General features: G+C 40.5%; 1 protein-coding gene across 1 annotated transcript in view; it reads right to left on the bottom strand.

Moving 5' to 3' along the window:
• LOC124787630 overlaps window positions 1-19,583 on the bottom strand; it is a 212,719-nt gene that overhangs the window by 13,137 nt on the left and 179,999 nt on the right. The window contains exon 10 of the mRNA XM_047254390.1: window positions 437-600. Coding sequence (XP_047110346.1) covers window positions 437-600 — 164 coding nt within the window. The remainder of the gene's footprint in view (window positions 1-436; window positions 601-19,583) is intronic.

Here is a 19,583-nt window from a genome sequence, read left to right as displayed (position 1 = left end):
CAGACAACAGAAACAAAATATAATAATTATTTGGCTTAAAGAATGGAATTTACACAGTGGAACTTACACCACTTCCATCCAGACAATATACATTCTGGCTGTTGTCTCCTGGCATCCACTTTACAACCCTGGCCTCTCCTCTCCACCATGGAACTATTAAGGAGTTTTGACAGTAAAAACACAAAAGGTTGACAATTCAGTTTCTACGAGGAAGTCCATGAAGCAGTGAAATAGCTTATCATCAAATAATTCTGCCCCACTCCCCCCCTTTTCTGGCAGTGTTGGGAGAATTTTAAGACTGTAAGTCAGAATTCTTCATCATGAGGAAGGAAAAAAAAGAACACACACACACACACACACACACACACACACACACACACAGGTGGGGGGACGGGGTTAGTGAATGAGGACAAAATAGTAGTCTAAGAACGAGTACCTGTCTTCGCAAACACTATCCACGTGCAGGATAACATCTTGCTCCTCTACTTCCAGTTTAAACTGTTCGTCTAGTTCACCAGAAGTATTTGAACTGGAACCCACTACTGAGCACTCGACAGCCAGACGATGACATGGCACCATATCATCTGGGATAGGTGCCATCTGAAATGTAAAATTTTTTACATATAATGTTATGCATTCAGTTTCTATTGGTAACTACTTAATTAACATTCACTGGTTCTCCTAGACAATAGTTAAACTTCCAACAGATAATAATCTTTATGGTAAATTTTATAGTAAATAAGATACAATATTTACAGATATATTGACTGTCAAATACAATTTTAATAATGACGGGCTGTAACTAGAATGAATAGCAATGTAACTTCATTTTTTCCTGCCTTATAACTTGACTATATGCACTATTGTTCTGTAATTACCCCTTTATCTCTTTTACAAAAAGTCTCTCAACTGTGAAAACATGACATTTAATTTCTACTTCTGGTCTGTCTCTCGGTCCTTGTTTAATCCATCTGCAAAATTTGAGAAGCCTAGATCATCACTGTACAAGCACCAACTGAGGACACTGAAGAGGTTGTTAAAGACGGCTTTTATGAAGAACTAGATCAACTGTGGGATGAGTTCTCCTGGTATGATACAAAATTAATCATAGGTGACTTTAATGCGAAGATCGGGAAGGAGGAAGCACTCCGGCCTACAACTGGGAAAAAAAGTTTGCATAACATTTCGAATGATAATGGCACAAGGGTGGTTAATTTTGCTGTTTCAAAAGACATGATTGTTGAGAGCACATATTTCAAAAGGAAGGACATTCATAAAGCAACTTGGGTCTCTCCGGATGGACACACCCGAAACCAAATTGATCATGTTCTTGTAGATCGAAGATGGCACACTAGTATAGAAAATTTAGGATTTTCAGGGGAGCAGACTGTGATTATGATCATTTTCTTGTAGTTGCCAAAGTTCACCAATGGCTATCTACAGCAACATCAATGTGTCACAATGCAGAACTTGTTAGGTTCGACACTGACAAGCTAAATGATGAAAACTTTAGAAGAAGGTACATGATAGAAATTTCAAATAGGTTTGATGCTCTCAGGACACACGAAGATCAAGACGAGGATGTAAATAAACAGTGGATCACTGTGAGGAATAATATCAAAGAGGCAGCGAAGGTCACAATAGGTACAATTAAGAAGAACAGGAGGAAACCGTGGTTTGATAAGGAATGCAAGAAATTGGTAGAGGAAAGGAGAAAAGCACGATTAGATTGGGATAGAATGGGAGACAGAAAACGAGAGGAGTTCTTGAACTTGAGAAGGGAAGTTGGTCGTAGGCTACGGGCAAAGAAGAGGGGTTATCTGAACAATCAAATTACAAAAATGGAAACAAAAATGGAAACAAACATAAAACAAAAACCATTAGGGAACTTTACCTAGACATAAATGGGTATAGGAAGGGCTTCAGGGCCAGGACAAATGCACTTCGAGGGGATGCTGGGGGAATACTGACAGACCCCAGTGCTATATTAAGTAAATGGAGGGCGCATTTTGAGCATCTATTAAACGTACACCAGGAAGCAGGAAATGAACAGGCGTACGAAATACATACAGCAGATCCCCAGATACCTGAGCCAACGTTAAAGGAAGTAAGAAATGCAATCAACAAATTGAAAAACCATAAAGCACCAGGATCAGACTGCATAACTGCAGAATTAGTTAAAAATGGGGGACAGAAATTGGTGGAAGTAGTTCACAAAGTGATAACTAAAGTATGGAACTCGGAGATGACACCTGAAGAGTGGCAGGAGTCGATTCTGATCCCAATTTTCAAGAAGGGCGACAAAACGGATTGTAGTAATTATAGAGAGATATCGCTATTACCAGTATGTTCCAAAATTTTCTCGAATATTCTGCTAAGCAGGCTTACACCATATGCAGATGAAATTGTGGGGGATTACCAAGCCGCCTTTCGGAGGAACAGATCAACTATAGACCAAATATTCACCCTGCGTCAAATTTTGGAAAAGAAATGGGAATACAATAAACCAGTTCATAATCTTTTCATAGATTTTACAAAAACATATGATTCAGTATTGCAATCAAAATTGTACAGAATTCTTTTGGAACTTGGAATACCAAAGAAGTATGTTAGACTTATAGAAGCGAGTTTGAAAAACACAAAAGATAGAGTACGCATGGGGAAATTGGAGTCAGAAGAATTTGTAATAAAGAACGGACTTAAGCAGGGAGATGCCCTGTCTCCACTGCTTTTTAATTTAGCCCTAGAATATATTATACGAATGGCAGCAGATAATTCAGAGTGTGTGGAGTTAAATGGAAATATTAAGATATTAGGGTATGCAGATGATCTAAACATCATTAGCGATAGGAAAGAATCTGTAACAGCAAAAGCGAATGCGTTAATCAAGGCTAGTGAAGATGTAGGTCTGAGGATAAGTGAAGACAAAACTAAATACCTGGTTACTACTAGAATGCCAACAGCAGCAGATCAGGAAATGTTAAGAGTTGGAGACATGCAGTTTGAAAAAGTGAACACATGTAAGTATCTAGGCGTGGACATCACTTCGAGAAATGAGATTGATTCTGAAATGAAGAAGAGATTACAGGCGGGAAATGTGTGCTACTTCTCACTGAATAGATTACTTTCATCATGGATATTGTCTAGGAATTTAAAGATTAGAATATACAAAACTATTACTCTCCCAGTTATGCTGTATGGGTGTGAGACTTGGTCTCTCAGTGTGCAAAATGAAAAGCCATTTCGAGTATTTGAAAACAAAATTTTGAGGAAAATTTTCGGAGCAAAAAGGGATGACATTAGCGGAGAGTGGTGAATACTGCATAACGAAGAGCTTCACAAACTCTATTCAAGCCCTGACATAATCAGTATTATTAAATTCTGTAAAGTTTGGAAGGTAGGAGACGAGATACTGGCAGAAGTAAAGCTGTGAGGACCGGGCGTGAGTCGTGTTTCGGTAGCTCAGATGGTAGAGCACTTGCCCGTGAAAGGCAAAGATCCCGAGTTCGAGTCTCAGTCGGGCACACAGTTTTAATCTGCCAGGAAGTTTCAAACTACCACTACTTCAGATCTGAACTAAAGAGGTGGTAGCAGTTCATGAAAGTATTATAAATAATAAAACAGGAAAGTGGGACAGAAAAACTACAACAATTCTAGAAATAATATGGTTGGGTGCACTATAATGTATAAAACAGACGCAGTATGAAACCCAACTGCTGTATATAGTACCATGGAATGACCTATTCGGATTTGACTGATGGAGAAAACCTAGCTGACTCCATTATCATCAGGACATACTGTACTATACGAATGAAGACATCCTACACAAACAATGAAAATCTGCACTGACCACCAATGAATGACCATACGATCCGGAATAGTTAGTCTAAGCCATAAAAGCACAATGCCACACAAAGACCATATGTAGAAATGAAATCAACAAATGACATGGTAACCAAACAATGAAAAATATATTCCACGGAATCCTGTAAAGTGTAACCACATATCATCAATATAGTTGAAATCATGGTAGTGATTGAATACAGAAAATTAGTCACAACCAAAACATAATATTACTGCCTGACCTTCATAATAAGGCAACAAGATAGCCAATAAGACCTACATATGGCAAGATCAAAACCACCCACCTGTATACTAGATAGTGGCTGAATTTTCAAACGACAAACATATGTATGTCATATGTGAAAGTAACAAGTCTACACACCTAGTTAGGACATACAACAATGTAGTAAAGTACTGAACATCAAGTAATAGTAAGACAGTCAAACATATGTAAATATCTGTTTCTTTTTTAACCCTGCGTGGTAGTGCAATTTCATTTGATATATTTGACTGTTCCCTTATAATTTTCATGTGTATCTGATCATCTACCTCTGGTTGAAAATTGTTATTAACTGCAATGTCTTTGAAGACGTGTATTTCACACTCCCTTCACTTCTCCTGGTCCAGTGGGATTTTAAGCATCAAACTGATCAAACTGTAGAAAAATGCCATTTTGTATTTCTCAAATTGGAAGGAATAATAGCATCTGTGGTGGTCAGTTTCTCATATACAACACCCAAGAAATTGATTTATTTTACTGCGTTCTTCAATTTCTTCTCTAAAGGTGATATTGTGGTGTAAACTGTTGAAAACACACATAATGTGTTGCAGGTCATTGTCTTTATGTTCATATAGCAATACAGTGTCGTCAACATATCTATAATAATATAAAATGTGTGTCTGAACATCCTGACACTATCTTAAGCAAATCATCTCTAGATGTTTTAGAAAAATGTTAGCCAGGGTACCAGATAGGCAACACCCCATGGCTCTCCCATCACATCATTTATATATTTGTCCATTGAAAGAAAAACAATTATAAGATAATATTAACTAATGTAACCTTACAAAATTATCTATTTCACCTGGTGTCAGACATTGGTGTTTTACAAAATTCTTTCTTACAACTTTCGCCTATCTGAACACTGGTACATGTCTGTTACGTCTAAAAACACCCACTTAGAACCTCCGGGGATCTGGGCGCCTTTGACTTTATTTATGTCGTCGTGAGCGTTCAGCAAGGAACACTGTTGTTCAAAGGTATATTATTTAACCAAAATTTATTCAAAGGTATACTTTTTTAATCAAAGTTTATTCAAAGGTATATTTTTTTAACCAAAATTTATTCAATCTGGTACTTTATCTATATGCTGGGCTCTCTCTATAATTAACAGTTGGTCTGGCCAGATAATTTTCTTTATGGATCTTTGGCTGTGCTCACAAATTAGGTGCATCTGGATTCATTACATTACCTGTTTTAGGGAATTTCTCATCAAAAAGGAAAGTAGCTGTTTTCAAGGTATTCTTAATTGGACCACTAACTAGTTGGATGATACCCTACTATCAAATTTGGCCACCGTGGCATTAGCTATAGCTGTGCCACAACTGTCGGTACCCTAGTCAGCTGAAAGCTGAATACAGTGGTCACCAATGTGTTTTAATATCAACAATAGCATTTTCATACACTTGTTTCAAGCAATTTTTGCACAGTATCAATCTATCTGGTACACAGCTGCCACTGATACTCACCAGGAAGCCTTTAGCACATTCTAAGGCACATCAGCCAACACCAAAGGCTCACCCAAGTTTAGATTAAAGCTGTCCACTGTCCACTGCACTACTTGTCACAAAGGAAATTAACTGCTGACACTCCTGTATGTCCTCTTGCTTAGTGATGCTTGTATGGTAGTGCAGAATGATTGTGTTGAAGGAAATGTGACATGGCTTACATAAATGATAAAAAATCTGTTCTTACTTTCTTGTTTTTGACAAGTTTGGCACTTGTGAAAATATATCTCTCTAATGTCAAATGGTATTTAACTAAAGGCTAGCTGGGTTTGTCCCAATGCAGCAGCATGTGGACATATTCTCAAAGCTACAATGTGTCACATACAGTGTTGAGTACAGTACTGATTATATCTCTTACACCTTCCAACACATAAAAGTAAGTTGACTCAAGTGTCCCCGATGCAGCAGTGTGCTGACACATTATTGAATTATATGGACAAACAACATTGCACCACACGCAAGCTCGATTTCAGTGCAGTGTGTAAATTTAATTATTGAGCTTTTTCTTTACTGTGAAAGTCTTATTTACCCCTTTTTAGGATATGTAATGTTAAAACATTCAAACCTGAGCCCTACACATCACATTGGCATCAAGTTCTTGCATCATTTGACATGCTAGTGCGACCTGCCCTTCCCATCATTTGAGGACTTTAGCTTGTGTAGTTACAGCACACTGAATAAGCCAACAAAGTGTGAATGTAGGGTCAAAGATGGCTCTGGCATGGCATTTGCTTCTTTCTGTGTAGTCTAGGAGTTGTGTTATTGCAATTTAAAATTTTTGGTCTCCCTTCGGGAAATGACTTGTAGGCAGTACTGCATTTCAGAAGAGGAGCCTATTACAAAACTTGTAAACTGTGTTTTATACAAAAGTTCAGAGTTCACTGATATTTCAGGTGACTAAAAGGCCATGACAATATTGATGACAACAGTAAGAAAAGTGCAACAAACTGTTCATTTATATTCTGGACATATGGATATTCAATTATGATACCTAGCACCATAACCTCTTAAGACTAGACTAGATTAGATTCAGTTTTCGTTCCATCGACCCAGAAAATAAGATGATTCTCGTGGGTGTGGAACATGTCAGAAAGTATAACATAAAAAAACATAAAACATTTGAATATAATACTTACTACCCTGACCATTTGTCAGAAGCCTGTCAAAATAGGTGAATACAATACAGTAAACTGGAATAGCTAATATTTACAGAATTAATATGCTGTCAGAAAAAAAAACATTGTTATGCAGTACAAATAAATTTATCATACACAAAATACCTAAGCTTGACTGTTGTCACCAAGTGCTGTCAAAACTGAAATGTAACAGACATTTTTAACTAAGCTCGCCTAATAATCTCTGTTAAGATATTCATCTATAGAGTAGGAGAAGTTGCCTATCAAAAAGTCTTTTGAACTCTGTTCAAATTGTGCTTTATCTGAAACCAAGTTTTTAATGGCTGCTGGCAATTTATTGAGAATGTGTGTTCCTGAATACTGCATCCCTTTTTGGACCAAGGTAAGTAATTTTGGATCTTTATGTATACTGTTCATATTCCTGGTATTGGTACTGTATATTGAGCTATTGGTTGGAATAGAGATGTATTACTTGCAACAAACTTCATTAAGGAATAAATATACTGCGAAGCAGTGGTTAGAATACAAAGTTCCTTGAACAGGTTTCTACATGATGTTCTAGAATTTACACCACAAATGATTCTTATTACACGCTTTTGCACGCTAAAAACTTTTGCTCAGTTTGATGAGTTACCCCAGAATATGATCCAGTATGACATAATAGAATGAAAGTAAGGAAAAATATGGAAGTTTTTTTTATATTTATATCATTCTCACTGCAAATATACACTTGTTAAAGCGCTTAAGCTATTCTGTGGTATGTCCTTCCCAAATGAATTTATTATCGAGTTGCAATCCCAGAACACTGTCAACCTCTTCGATCTGCATGTCTTCATATGTTATACACATGCTGGAAGGAAATCTCTTACAGGTTCTGAACTGAATATGATGGGTCTTTTCACTGTCTTTAACGACAGTGAATTAGCTTCACACCATCTATTAACGTCAGGGAAAATTTGATTAGTAGCCCTTTCTAAATCTGTATTTGACTCGCTACTTATTGCAATGTTTGTATCATCGGCAAACAAAATGAACTTAGCATCTGGCAATGTAACAGACGAGAGATCATTAATGAACACAAGAAAAAGCAACGTACCCAAGACGGACCCAATCTGATGAAGACTGACTGCTTACTGCACAGATATTTCGCAACGACACCCTTTGTTTCCTGTTAGATAGATAAGACTCAAACCATTTCACAGCACTAAAGGTGACACCATAATATTCTAATTTACTTAAGAGAATGGTGTGATTCACACAGTCTAAAGCTTTTGAGAGGTCACAGAAAATGCCAGAAGCCTCTAGTTTATTATCTAATGAATTAAGTATGTTCTCACTGTAATTGTAAATAGCTTTCTCTATATCAGAACCCTTAAGAGATCCAAACAGTGACTTGGACAATATACACTCCTGGAAATTGAAATAAGAACACCGTGAATTCATTGTCCCAGGAAGGGGAAACTTTATTGACACATTCCTGGGGTCAGATACATCACACGATCACACTGACAGAACCACAGGCACATAGACACAGGCAACAGAGCATGCACAATGTCGGTACTAGTACAGTGTATATCCACCTTTCGCAGCAATGCAGGCTGCTATTCTCCCATGGAGACGATCGTAGAGATGCTGGATGTAGTCCTGTGGAACGGCTTGCCATGCCATTTCCACCTGGCGCCTCAGTTGGACCAGCGTTCGTGCTGAACGTGCAGACCGCGTGAGACGACGCTTCATCCAGTCCCAAACATGCTCAATGGGGGACAGATCCGGAGATCTTGCTGGCCAGGGTAGTTGACTTACACCTTCTAGAGCACGTTGGGTGGCACGGGATACATGCGGACGTGCATTGTCCTGTTGGAACAGTAAGTTCCCTTGCCGGTCTAGGAATGGTAGAACGATGGGTTCGATGACGGTTTGGATGTACCGTGCACTATTCAGTGTCCCCTCGACGATCACCAGTGGTGTACGGCCAGTGTAGGAGATCGCTCCCCACACCATGATGCCGGGTGTTGGCCCTGTGTGCCTCGGTCGTATGCAGTCCTGATTGTGACGCTCACTTGCACGGCGCCAAACACGCATACGACCATCATTGGCACCAAGGCAGAAGCGACTCTCATCGCTGAAGACGACACGTCTCCGTTCGTCCCTCCATTCACGCCTGTCGCGACACCACTGGAGGCGGGCTGCACGATGTTGGGGCGTGAGCGGAAGACGGCCTAACGGTGTGCGGGACCGTAGCCCAGCTTCATGGAGACGGTTGCGAATGGTCCTCGCCGATACCCCAGGAGCAACAGTGTCCCTAATTTGCTGGGAAGTGGCGGTGCGGTCCCCTACTGCACTGCGTAGGATCCTACGGTCTTGGCGTACATCCGTGCGTCGCTGCGGTCCGGTCCCAGGTCGACGGGCACGTGCACCTTCCGCCGACCACTGGCGACAACATCGATGTACTGTGGAGACCTCACGCCCCACGTGTTGAGCAATTCGGCGGTACGTCCACCCGGCCTCCCGCATGCCCACTATACGCCCTCGCTCAAAGTCCGTCAACTGCACATACGGTTCACGTACACGCTGTCGCGGCATGCTACCAGTGTTAAAGACTGCGATGGAGCTCCGTATGCCACGGCAAACTGGCTGACACTGACGGCGGTGGTGCACAAATGCTGCGCAGCTAGCGCCATTCGACGGCCAACACCGCGGCTCCTGGTGTGTCCGCTGTGCCGTGCGTGTGATCATTGCTTGTACAGCCCTCTCGCAGTGTCCAGAGCAAGTATGGTGGGTCTGACACACCGGTGTCAATGTGTTCTTTTTTCCATTTCCAGGAGTGTATTATTTGCAGTCAGATGATTGAGGAGACGCTTTAACACAACCTTTTCAAACATTTTTGAGAAAGCTGGCAAATGTGAAAGATGGCATCAATGTATTGCCGAAACTGGTAGCACATAAGAAGTTTATAAAATAAATTTCTACAATACATGTGGCTGTTGGTAAATTATTGCATCAAGAAATCAAGAAAAAGTGAAATTGGTCAATAGTTTGATGGCATCTCTTTATTCCCCTTCTCGTAAAGTGGCTTAACTTCAGCATATTTTAGCCAGTCTGGAAATGTTCCAAAGATACGAGGTTGATTACACAAACAAATTAAGATAGATCTCAGCTAGCATGAGCACTCTTGGATTAACTTCATTGGTATGTTACCATTCCCACTAGAATAATTAGATTTTAAGGATTTTATGATGGATGCTACTTCTTTGGAAGACGTGTCATTTCCATTTTACTCAAGTTATTTTTAAAGATTGGTCTCAGAGACTGGTTTCACAGAATGGGCATATGATTAGTGAAACTGAACACTTCAAATTTCTAGGTGTTCGGATAGATAGTAAACTGTCATGGAAAGCCCATGTTCAGGATCTTGTTCAAAGACTTAATGCTGCCATTTTTACTATTCTAACAGTATCTGAAGTAAGTGATCGTTCGACACAAAAATTAGTCTACTTTGCTATGTTCATTCACTTGTATTTTGTGGTATTATATTTTGGGTAACTCTTCCCATTCTAAAAGGTAATTTTTGGCTCAGAAACAGGCAATTCAGGCAATAGGTGGCGTAAGTTCATGAACCTCTTGTGGACCTGTTCACTAATCTGGGTATTATCCAGCCTGCATTTGGATCAGACTCCTTAACGCTTGTGCAGAAAGGTATGCATGCAGTATACTGCTGCATCCATTTTTAATAAGCTACCACAAGAATTCAAAAATCTTAACAGTAATCCACATGCTTTCAAATTGAAAACAAAGAGTTTCCTCATGGATCACTCCTCCCATTCTGTTGAGGAGTTCTTTGAAAAATTAGGCTAATTCTTATGTTATATTGTTGACTGCGTTTATTTAAACTTATGGCTTGACTTTTTCTGGATTCATAGACATTTTATTTTTGTCTATTATTACTGTTATGTTGTAATTTCATGTACTGACATGTTCCATGACCTTGGAGATTTGTTTCTCAATTTGGTTGGTTGGTTTAAAAGGGGGGGAAAGGGACCAAACTGCTTGGTTATCGGTCTTTTGCTCCTGTTAAAACAATCATACAGGGGAAAGAAGAAAACAAACGAAACAGAGAGTACAATACTGAAATGAAGGAAATATGACAAGAATGACAGAAAGGCAACAAACACTACAAAGAACAAAGGAGAACAAGAAAACCACAGAGTGATGCAAGAAAAAATGTAGAAGAGATCAAAACAAGAAAGCAGATTACCATGGCTGGCTGACCATGAGAATAAAAAGAAGAAGCCAGCCACTCTGCAACACATTAAAACCTATCTAAAAGCAATAGGGTGGAGGACACAGAGGGACAAAGGACTTGTGCTGAAACTTAGATCAAATGATCAAACCCATCCTCACAAATAAAACGTAAAACTAAAGCTGCTGTTGAGGCACTGTTGCCCAACACCGAAGGTAGGGTGCTGGGAAAGTTAAAAGTCCACCTCAGAGCGGCTAAAAGTGGGCAGTCCAGCAACATGTAGATGACAGTCAGAATGGAGCCACACCGACACCGAGGTTGCGCCTTGCGATGGAGGAGGTAACCATGTGTCAGCCATGTATGGTCAATGCGGAACCGGCATAGGGCAACAGATTCCATGCAAGTGACTCGCATGGATTACCGCCACACATTTTTTGTCGCCTTGATAGCAAGGAGTTTATTTGGTGTACTCAGGGTGCGCCATTCAGTATCCCAGTTCGCGAACGCTTTGCGGCGGAAGACTACTTGCAAATCGGTTTCCAGCAGGCCAATCTCCAGAGATGGTTTACTTTACTGGTGGCCTGTTTGGACAGGCAGTCAACAAGTTCATTGCCCAGTATCCCAATATGTTCTGGGGTGCAAATGAAGGTCACTGAGCGTCCACTGGTTCAGAGGGCATTAAGAGACTCCTGCATTAACAGTACCAAATGATGCCTAGGGAAGCACTGGTCGAGAGCTTGTAGGCTGCTAAAGGAGTCACTACAAATGATGAAGGACTCACCAGAGCGGGAGCAGATATGATCAAGAGCATGATAGATGGCAACCAACTCTGCAGTGAAAATGCTGCAGTCATCCAGAAAGGAGTGTTGTTCAGTATGGCCAATGTGACCATAAGCATAGCCAACAAGACCGTCAACCAGTGATCCACTGGTGTAGATTATTTCTGAGCCCTCAAACTCGCCAAGAAGAGAGATAAAATGCCAATGAGGGCCTCAGGTGGAACTGAGCCTTTGGGGGCTTGCAATAGGTCCAGCCGAAGCTGTGGTCGAGGTATGGTCCATGGAGATGTATGGAAGTGGGCCTGCAGAAAGGTGGTAAGGGGAAAGCGTCGAGTTCATGAAGAAGTGACCGGACATGGACGGTGAAGGGATTCCCAGTTCTGGGTCGCTATTGCAGGAGATAGACTGCCGTGTTGGGAAAAAGACGACGGTAACTTGGATGGCGATGTGAACTATGGATGTGGGCAATATAATTTGTGAGCAATAGTGGCCACCGGAGCCGCAATGGAGGAATGCCAGCTTCCACAAGGAGGCTGTTCAAGTGGCTAGATCGGAAGGCTTCTGTCGCGAGGTGACTCAATTTGGTCCTACGGAACTTGAGATGTAAATAAAATATTCCATTGTACTGTTCACCAAACCTGATAACGCCAAGCTCTCAGTAACGGAAATGAAGTACTTGTTTAAAAGGTTTGCAACAATACAAGCACTTGTCATCAAAGTCTCATTTATTTTTAGAACTATCTTTTCCTCTACCTTTTTTGGTCCCACCTCTCTCTATATTCACTATATCCCATACAGTTTTTACTTTTTAACCTGATGTAATTATCTTTTTCTCATAATAAAGCTGCTTCGATTTCTGGATTACTTGCTTCAATATTTTGCAGTATTCTTTGTAACGCATTACAAAGCTAACATCAGAGCTGCTCCTAGATAGTAGATACAGCCTCCTGTTTGTCTCACATGATATCTTTACTCCTTGAGTAATTCATTTGAGTTACCTTGAGGGAAAAAAAATTTCTAAAGTAACTTTATTAATGAATGCTTTGTATTTTCCATTTGAGTCGGAAGTATTATAAACATCTATCCAGTTCATGTCTTTGAGTAATTTCCCGAATTTCTCAATTTTTGACTTATTTATTACCTCCCTGTGCTCAGATTTAATAGATTTTTTTTTTATTCTGAGAAGTTTCAACATTTAACACAACAAGATGCTGCATGTCGTGATCAGGTAGCCCATTTACTATAGGTTTTGTGATATGGCTTTTTCCCTAGATTTGTGTACAAAAATATTATCTAAAGAAGTCTCAGAGCATTTGCATATCCTAGTTGCAAATTTCATAGTAGGAACTAAATTGAATGATACTGTTACTGAATGCAATAATTGTTCACTGATTCCTTGTTTTTTACTGTGAGATCGGACAAGGGAGTTTCCAGATTTTTTTTATGAAGAGATTAAAATTTCCTGAAGGTGATCTGTATATACCCACTATTATAATGGACTTATCATGAAATACTACTTCTGTTGCACAAGCTTCTAAATGTTAATCTGAGTAAAAGTTATTACTATCAATATTCTTGAAATCAAAACAGTTTCTGATAAATATGGCAACTCCTCTTTTCGCCATCATTTCTCTACACGAGTAAGAAGCTAACTTGAATCCTGCAACATTTAACATATCTGTACCTGTGGTCACATGAGGTTCTGAGAGGAAGATTATATCAACTGGTTTACTCAACTCTAATTCTTCACACTCATTAAGCTTACGCCTTAGTCCTCGGATATTCTGATTCCATAAGGATAACTGATTTCGTGCACTGTCAGAATTACAACTGGATGAACCTAATGTTCCTGTCAATTTTTTAGTATCTTTAGTTTCAATCAGAGGCTTTCTGCATGAATTGTGTACATTAAAATTTGCTATCTGGCTGCCTGTTTTATCAATGTAAATGTCATTTTCAGCCTGTCTCTGAAATTTTCAGGTCCTGCTCTACCTAATATTGCTGTCTGCCTCCGTCAACTGCTGTATTCTGGAGCTGGTTCACTGGTTTACCACTTGCAACAGTGTCCCCCCACCCCCCCCCCCCCCCCCCCCAAGTTATTGCTATTATTTGCTATTAGCCCACACAGTTTTCCCTTCCCTTTACTGTTAAGGTGAAGGCCATGCCTAGTATAGTCCCACCTGCTGACTGAGTCAACAGGAACCACATCGACATGAGACTCCATACCTGATCTAAGCAGCCGTTCCACCTCTAAATTACCTCTCCTAACAGAAGAGTTTAAATGAAGCAAGTCATGGTGCCTCAGAGCAGACACAAGCCCAATACCAGTAATGTCCCATTGCTGAAGCTATCTTTACCAGGTCACTCTCGACTGAATAATTAGGGTTCCTATCTATGCTGTTGCTAGCCCCACCTACTATTACCATGGTTGTCTTCCTTTGCGAAGTCTTTGCAATGTGAACCAACATCCTATATCACCTGACCCAGACTTGCACTAAATTTGAAAAAACTTGTGACCTGGTAACCTGACCCTAGTTCATTTTTTCACAACATTTTCTGACTTCTTACTTTTCAGACCCTTTTTGAAAGTTTGTTGTGTCCTGCCTACTCCTAAATCTACTTGTGGCTCATAAGTTTCCAACTGTGACAACAAATCAAACCTGTTTTCCACATTGACAACAAAACTGTCTGAGAATGTCTTATTCCTTTTTCTTCTATGACCTGTTGTCACTTCCCACTTCTATTTTCCCTTCTCCCCCCCCCCCCCCCCCTCTCCCCTCTCTACAGCAAACCCTACACCAGTGAGTCTGGTTTATTTCCCCAATTCCCGAGCCGCTACAGTCACCCGCATGAGAGAAACTGCAACACCCCTCACACCACACCCCAGAACTAACAATCTTATGGCAAGTCATACACTTCTCACTCATGGCAAACAAATTTTAGCATTAGTTTAATTGCATTTGCAAAGGACTGAGTTTGTTAATATGTCGTCGTCCTCTCCATTTAGCAGACTGTTTGAGAACCAGCCTCACCAAAATATCATTCTGAACCTCTACATGTGAATAAGCACTGTCTTAAACACACAAGACAAATTTTCAGTATAAAATAAATTATACCCAATTTTTTTCCACATATATTTGCACTTGTGTCACCTGAATGCCAATTTAAATCTGACTCCTATTGTACCTATGCCACATTTAAGCCTTACACTTCTGATGAACTTTATTCTTATCCGTTTTTGTTAGACACACTATTGCTCTTTATATTTCCAGTAACTGTGTTGTACCAAACACAGACACTGAAGTTTTTTTAATACACACTCATTAAGCACAGTCTAAAATTAGTGGGAGAACTAAGAAGAAAAATAATCAGGCACTGCCTGTTGCAGATGGAAAAAATAAGAAAAAGAGCAACTGTTTTTCTCTCAAAGCAGGAAAACAGACAAGTTCATCAGGTGGCAAACCAGAGCTACTGAATATGTTAATTTATTTTTGACAAAACAATTGAACGGTTAGGTTGCAATAACAATTGTATTATGGAAAGGATAGATTGTTACTCTCTGTAAAGAGGACACAATGAGTTGCACACAGGTACAACATAAAAACTGTTACACATTGAGCTTCATTAAATACTGAGCCAAAAGCTCAATGTGTAACAGTTTTTTTGTTGTGCCTGTCTGTGACTCAATTTGTCTTAATTGATGAAAGGAAGAAATTTAAAAATGCAGCAAATGAAGCAGGTGAAAGGGAATACAAACGTTTAAAAAATGAGATTGACAGGAAGTGCAGAATCACTAAGGCCGGTATTACACTATCAAATTTCTTCGTCAAAGATTTGATCAAATATTCCGTCAAATATATTTGACAAAGATCTTTGACTTAGTGCTAGAAGGGGTATTACACTGTCATCATGTTTTTCGTCAAAGTTCAAGATGGCTGACAACAACAACTTGTTATTAACCGCAGCAGTTGCGTGTACCACAATTGCACTGTGTGCACATGTGGAAGAGAAAGGGGGGGGGGGACACATACCTGGGTGAAGCCGTGGGTTCTGCGACGACACGATAAAAGCATTCAACAAAACTTGTTACATGAGCTTATAGTGGAGGATGTCAAGTCGTACATCAGTTACTTAAGAATGGATGAGCATACATTTCTGTTATGTGCTCAATGAAGTGTATCCTATCACAAAGCACAATATTCACTTAAAAACTGCTACATCTGCAGAAGACAGGCTCACTGTAACACTCCGATTCCTTGCTACAGGAGAGGAGAGGGTTGGGTTGGGTTAGGTTAGGTTTCCAATCTTCTTAATCTATTTTTGTATTCAGCGTGCCTCACGTTGACAAGCGCCTCATCAGCTTCATACATCTCTATTAATTTTGTAGTTGTCGGCACAAACCAATTGTATTTACCGGCCATGTTTATAAAAACACTACAGACGACAGAATGCTGCAGCGATGCTAGCACTCCATGTGATAACATGTCACATTGCAGTGAACAGAAGACAAGCGACTTCTTTGAACAAACCTACAGCGAGGCCCTATATTTGATCAAATATTGGACGACATTTGACAAAGTTCCCTATTACACCATCAAATATCTTTGACAAAGATATTGGACAAAGATATTTGACAAAGAAATTTGATAGTGTAATACCAGCCTAAGCAGGAATGGCTCGAAGACAAATGTAAGGATTTAGAAGCATATTTCACTAGGGGAAAGATAGACACTGCCTACAGGAAAACTAAAGAGGCCTTTGGTGACAAGAAGCGGCTGCATGAATATCAAGGGATCTGATGATAAACCAGTCCTAAGCAAAGTAGGGACAGCTGAAAAGTGGAAGGAGTACATAGAGTGCCTATACAAGGGAGGTGAAACTGAAAGCAATATTATAGAAAGTGAAGTGGAGGCAGATGAAGACGAGATGGGAGATATGATACTGTGAGAATAATCTGACAAAGCTCTGAAAGACCTAAGCTGAAACAAGGCTCCAGGAGTAGACGATATTCTATCAGAACTACTGATAGTCTTGGGAGAGCCAGTCATGACAATACTCTTCTGTCTGGTGTACAGGATGTATGAGACAGGCGAAATACCCTCACACATCAAGAAGAATGTAATAATTCCAATTACAAAGAAAGCTGCTGCCGAGAGGAGTGACAACTTCCGAACTATCAGTTTAATATGTCATGGCTGCAAAATACTAATACGAATTCTTTACATAAGAAGAATGAAATAACTGGTAGAAGCCAACCTTGGGGAAGATCAGTTTGGATTCTATAGAAATGTTGGAGCATGTGAGGCAATACCGACCAAATGACTTACCGTAGAAGACTGGTTGAGAAAACTCCAACCTATATTTGTAGCATTTGTAGACTTGGAGAAAGTTTTTTTACAATGTTAACACGAATATTCTCTTCGAAATTGTGTAGGTAGCAGAAGCAAAATACAAGGTGAGAAGGACTATTTACAACTTGTACAGAAACCAGACAGCAGTTATAAGATTTGAGGGGCACGAAAGGAAGGCACCCCTTGAAAAGGGAGTGAGGCAGGTTTGTAGTCTATCTCTGACATTGTTCAATACGTACAATGAACAAGCAGTAAAGGAAACCAAAGAAAAATCTGGAATATGAATTAAAGTTCAGGGACAACAAATGAAAACATTGAAGTTTTCTGATGAAATTATAATTCTGTCAGAGACAGCAAAAGACTTAGAAGAGCAGTTGAACATAATGGACAGGGTCCTGAAGGGAGGATATAAGATGAACATCAGCAAAAGGAAAAAAATGATAATGGAAAGCAGACGAATGAAATCAGGTGATGTTGAGGGAATTAGTATAGGAAATGAGACACTTAAAGTAGTAAATGGATTTTTCTATTTTGGGCAGCACAGTAACTGATGATGGCTGAAATAAAGAGGATATAAAATGTACAAGGCTGAAGTAGAGAGGATATAAAATGTAGACTGGCGATGACACGAAGAGCTTTTCTGAAGAAGAGAAATTTATTAACATCAAGTGCCTGTAACAAGTTGAGCACCAGTGCTTTCTATTAGCGCTTGGAGTCTGGTACTTTCTCAACACAGCTATGACAATTTACAACTGTTGTACTGATGGTTCCTGTATCTGCGGTCTTCCTGTGTTCGGCCTGCACCCTTTGGAGTTGAAGCCCTTCTTGTGTTTTCCTGAGACCCTCTAACCTAAAAAACAGCCTAGTCCACACCACACAGCCCCTGCTACCCATGTAGCCGCCTCCTGCATATAGTGGACACCTGATCCATTCAGCGGAACCCGAAACCCAACCACCCTTTGGCGCAAGTTGAGGAATCTGCATCCTGCACAGTCGCAGAACCGTCTGAGCCTCTGATTCAGACCCTCCACTTGGCTCTGTACCAGAGGTCTGCAATCGATCCTGTCAACTATGCTGCAAATGGTCAGCTCTGCTTTCATCTCGCAAGTAAGACTGGCAGCCATTACCACTTCTGTCTGCCGCTCGAAACCAGAGAGAATCTCTTATGATCCAAAGTGACACACATTACTGGTACCAACATGTGTAACCATCTGCAGTTGGCTGCACCCTGTGCTCTTCATGGCATCCGGGAGGATCCGTTCCACATCTGGAATGACTCCACCCAGTATGCACACGGAGTGCACATTGGTTTTCTTTCCCTTCTTGGCAGCCATGTCCCTAAGGGATCCCATAACACACCTAATGTTGCAGCTCCCAACTAGCAATAATCTCACCCTCTGTAACTGCCTGGATCTTGCAGGCTCAGAGGTTTCCTCTGAAACAGGACAGGTGACAGCATCTAGCTCAGCGACAGTCTCAGCCACAGACAGCACTTGGAACCTATTGGTCAGACAAACTGGGGAAGCCTCACGTGCGGCTGCCTGAGGAGTCTTTTGCCGCCTGCTACACCGTGGGGCAACCCCACATTCTACCACAGGTGAGGGGTCAACCTCAGTGTGAGCAGTAACTGGGCTGCCCGCTGGTGAGGACCGATTGGAGGACTCGGATGTGCTGGATGTCCATTGGATCCCCACGGCCGGCCGGCCCACCCAGAACAGTGGTGCCCATCCAATGCAGCCTCAAGCTGTGTAACCGAAGCCATCATGCCTGAAGCTGAGAGCTAAGTGTCACCAACTCGGCTCGCACCTGCACACAACAATCGTAGTCCCTGTCCATACTGAAGACAGTGGAAAACTACACTATGCAGATAAACACTGACTGAAACGCAGGAATAATTCGCCCCTGAATAGGAACTTGTAATGTGTCACAAAATCTATTTACTTTCCAACGCAAACAAAAACGTAAGCACCGTGGCTATTATATATTAAATAAACAAGCAGAAACACATGAAGCTAAACTATTAAAGCACACAGATGATCTCATAAAATTCACTCCTGGTTAGGAATCTGTAAAAGTCACAAAATCGGTTACTCACCTGTTGCTGATTGTGTCTCAGCTGGCTACTGCTACTGAAATAAACAATCACAGTGCTCTGTTTCACTGCCAAAAATATGTTTACATGACATCTAATGTCCTTTACTGTGATCGGGTGATGGAAGCAAAGCGACCAGCCAATTATTTGTGTGTTTGTGAAGCTAAAGTACCATACTTGGTGGATTCTGTAATTGTACTTGCACACTACAATTGCTGGGCAAAACTATTGGGAAATATGACATCACCAGATATACTTTAAACTTGTTTCATTATTGTGACAAAACAATTTTTTGCTGATGAAATGGTGATGAATGGAGGGGCATGTTTTAGGCAACTGTGAGGGAAATGTTGA

The sequence above is a fragment of the Schistocerca piceifrons genome, chromosome 3 (assembly GCF_021461385.2).
Source record: "Schistocerca piceifrons isolate TAMUIC-IGC-003096 chromosome 3, iqSchPice1.1, whole genome shotgun sequence".
Classification (NCBI taxonomy): domain Eukaryota; kingdom Metazoa; phylum Arthropoda; class Insecta; order Orthoptera; family Acrididae; genus Schistocerca; species Schistocerca piceifrons.
This window is presented reverse-complemented; position numbering and strand designations above follow the sequence as displayed.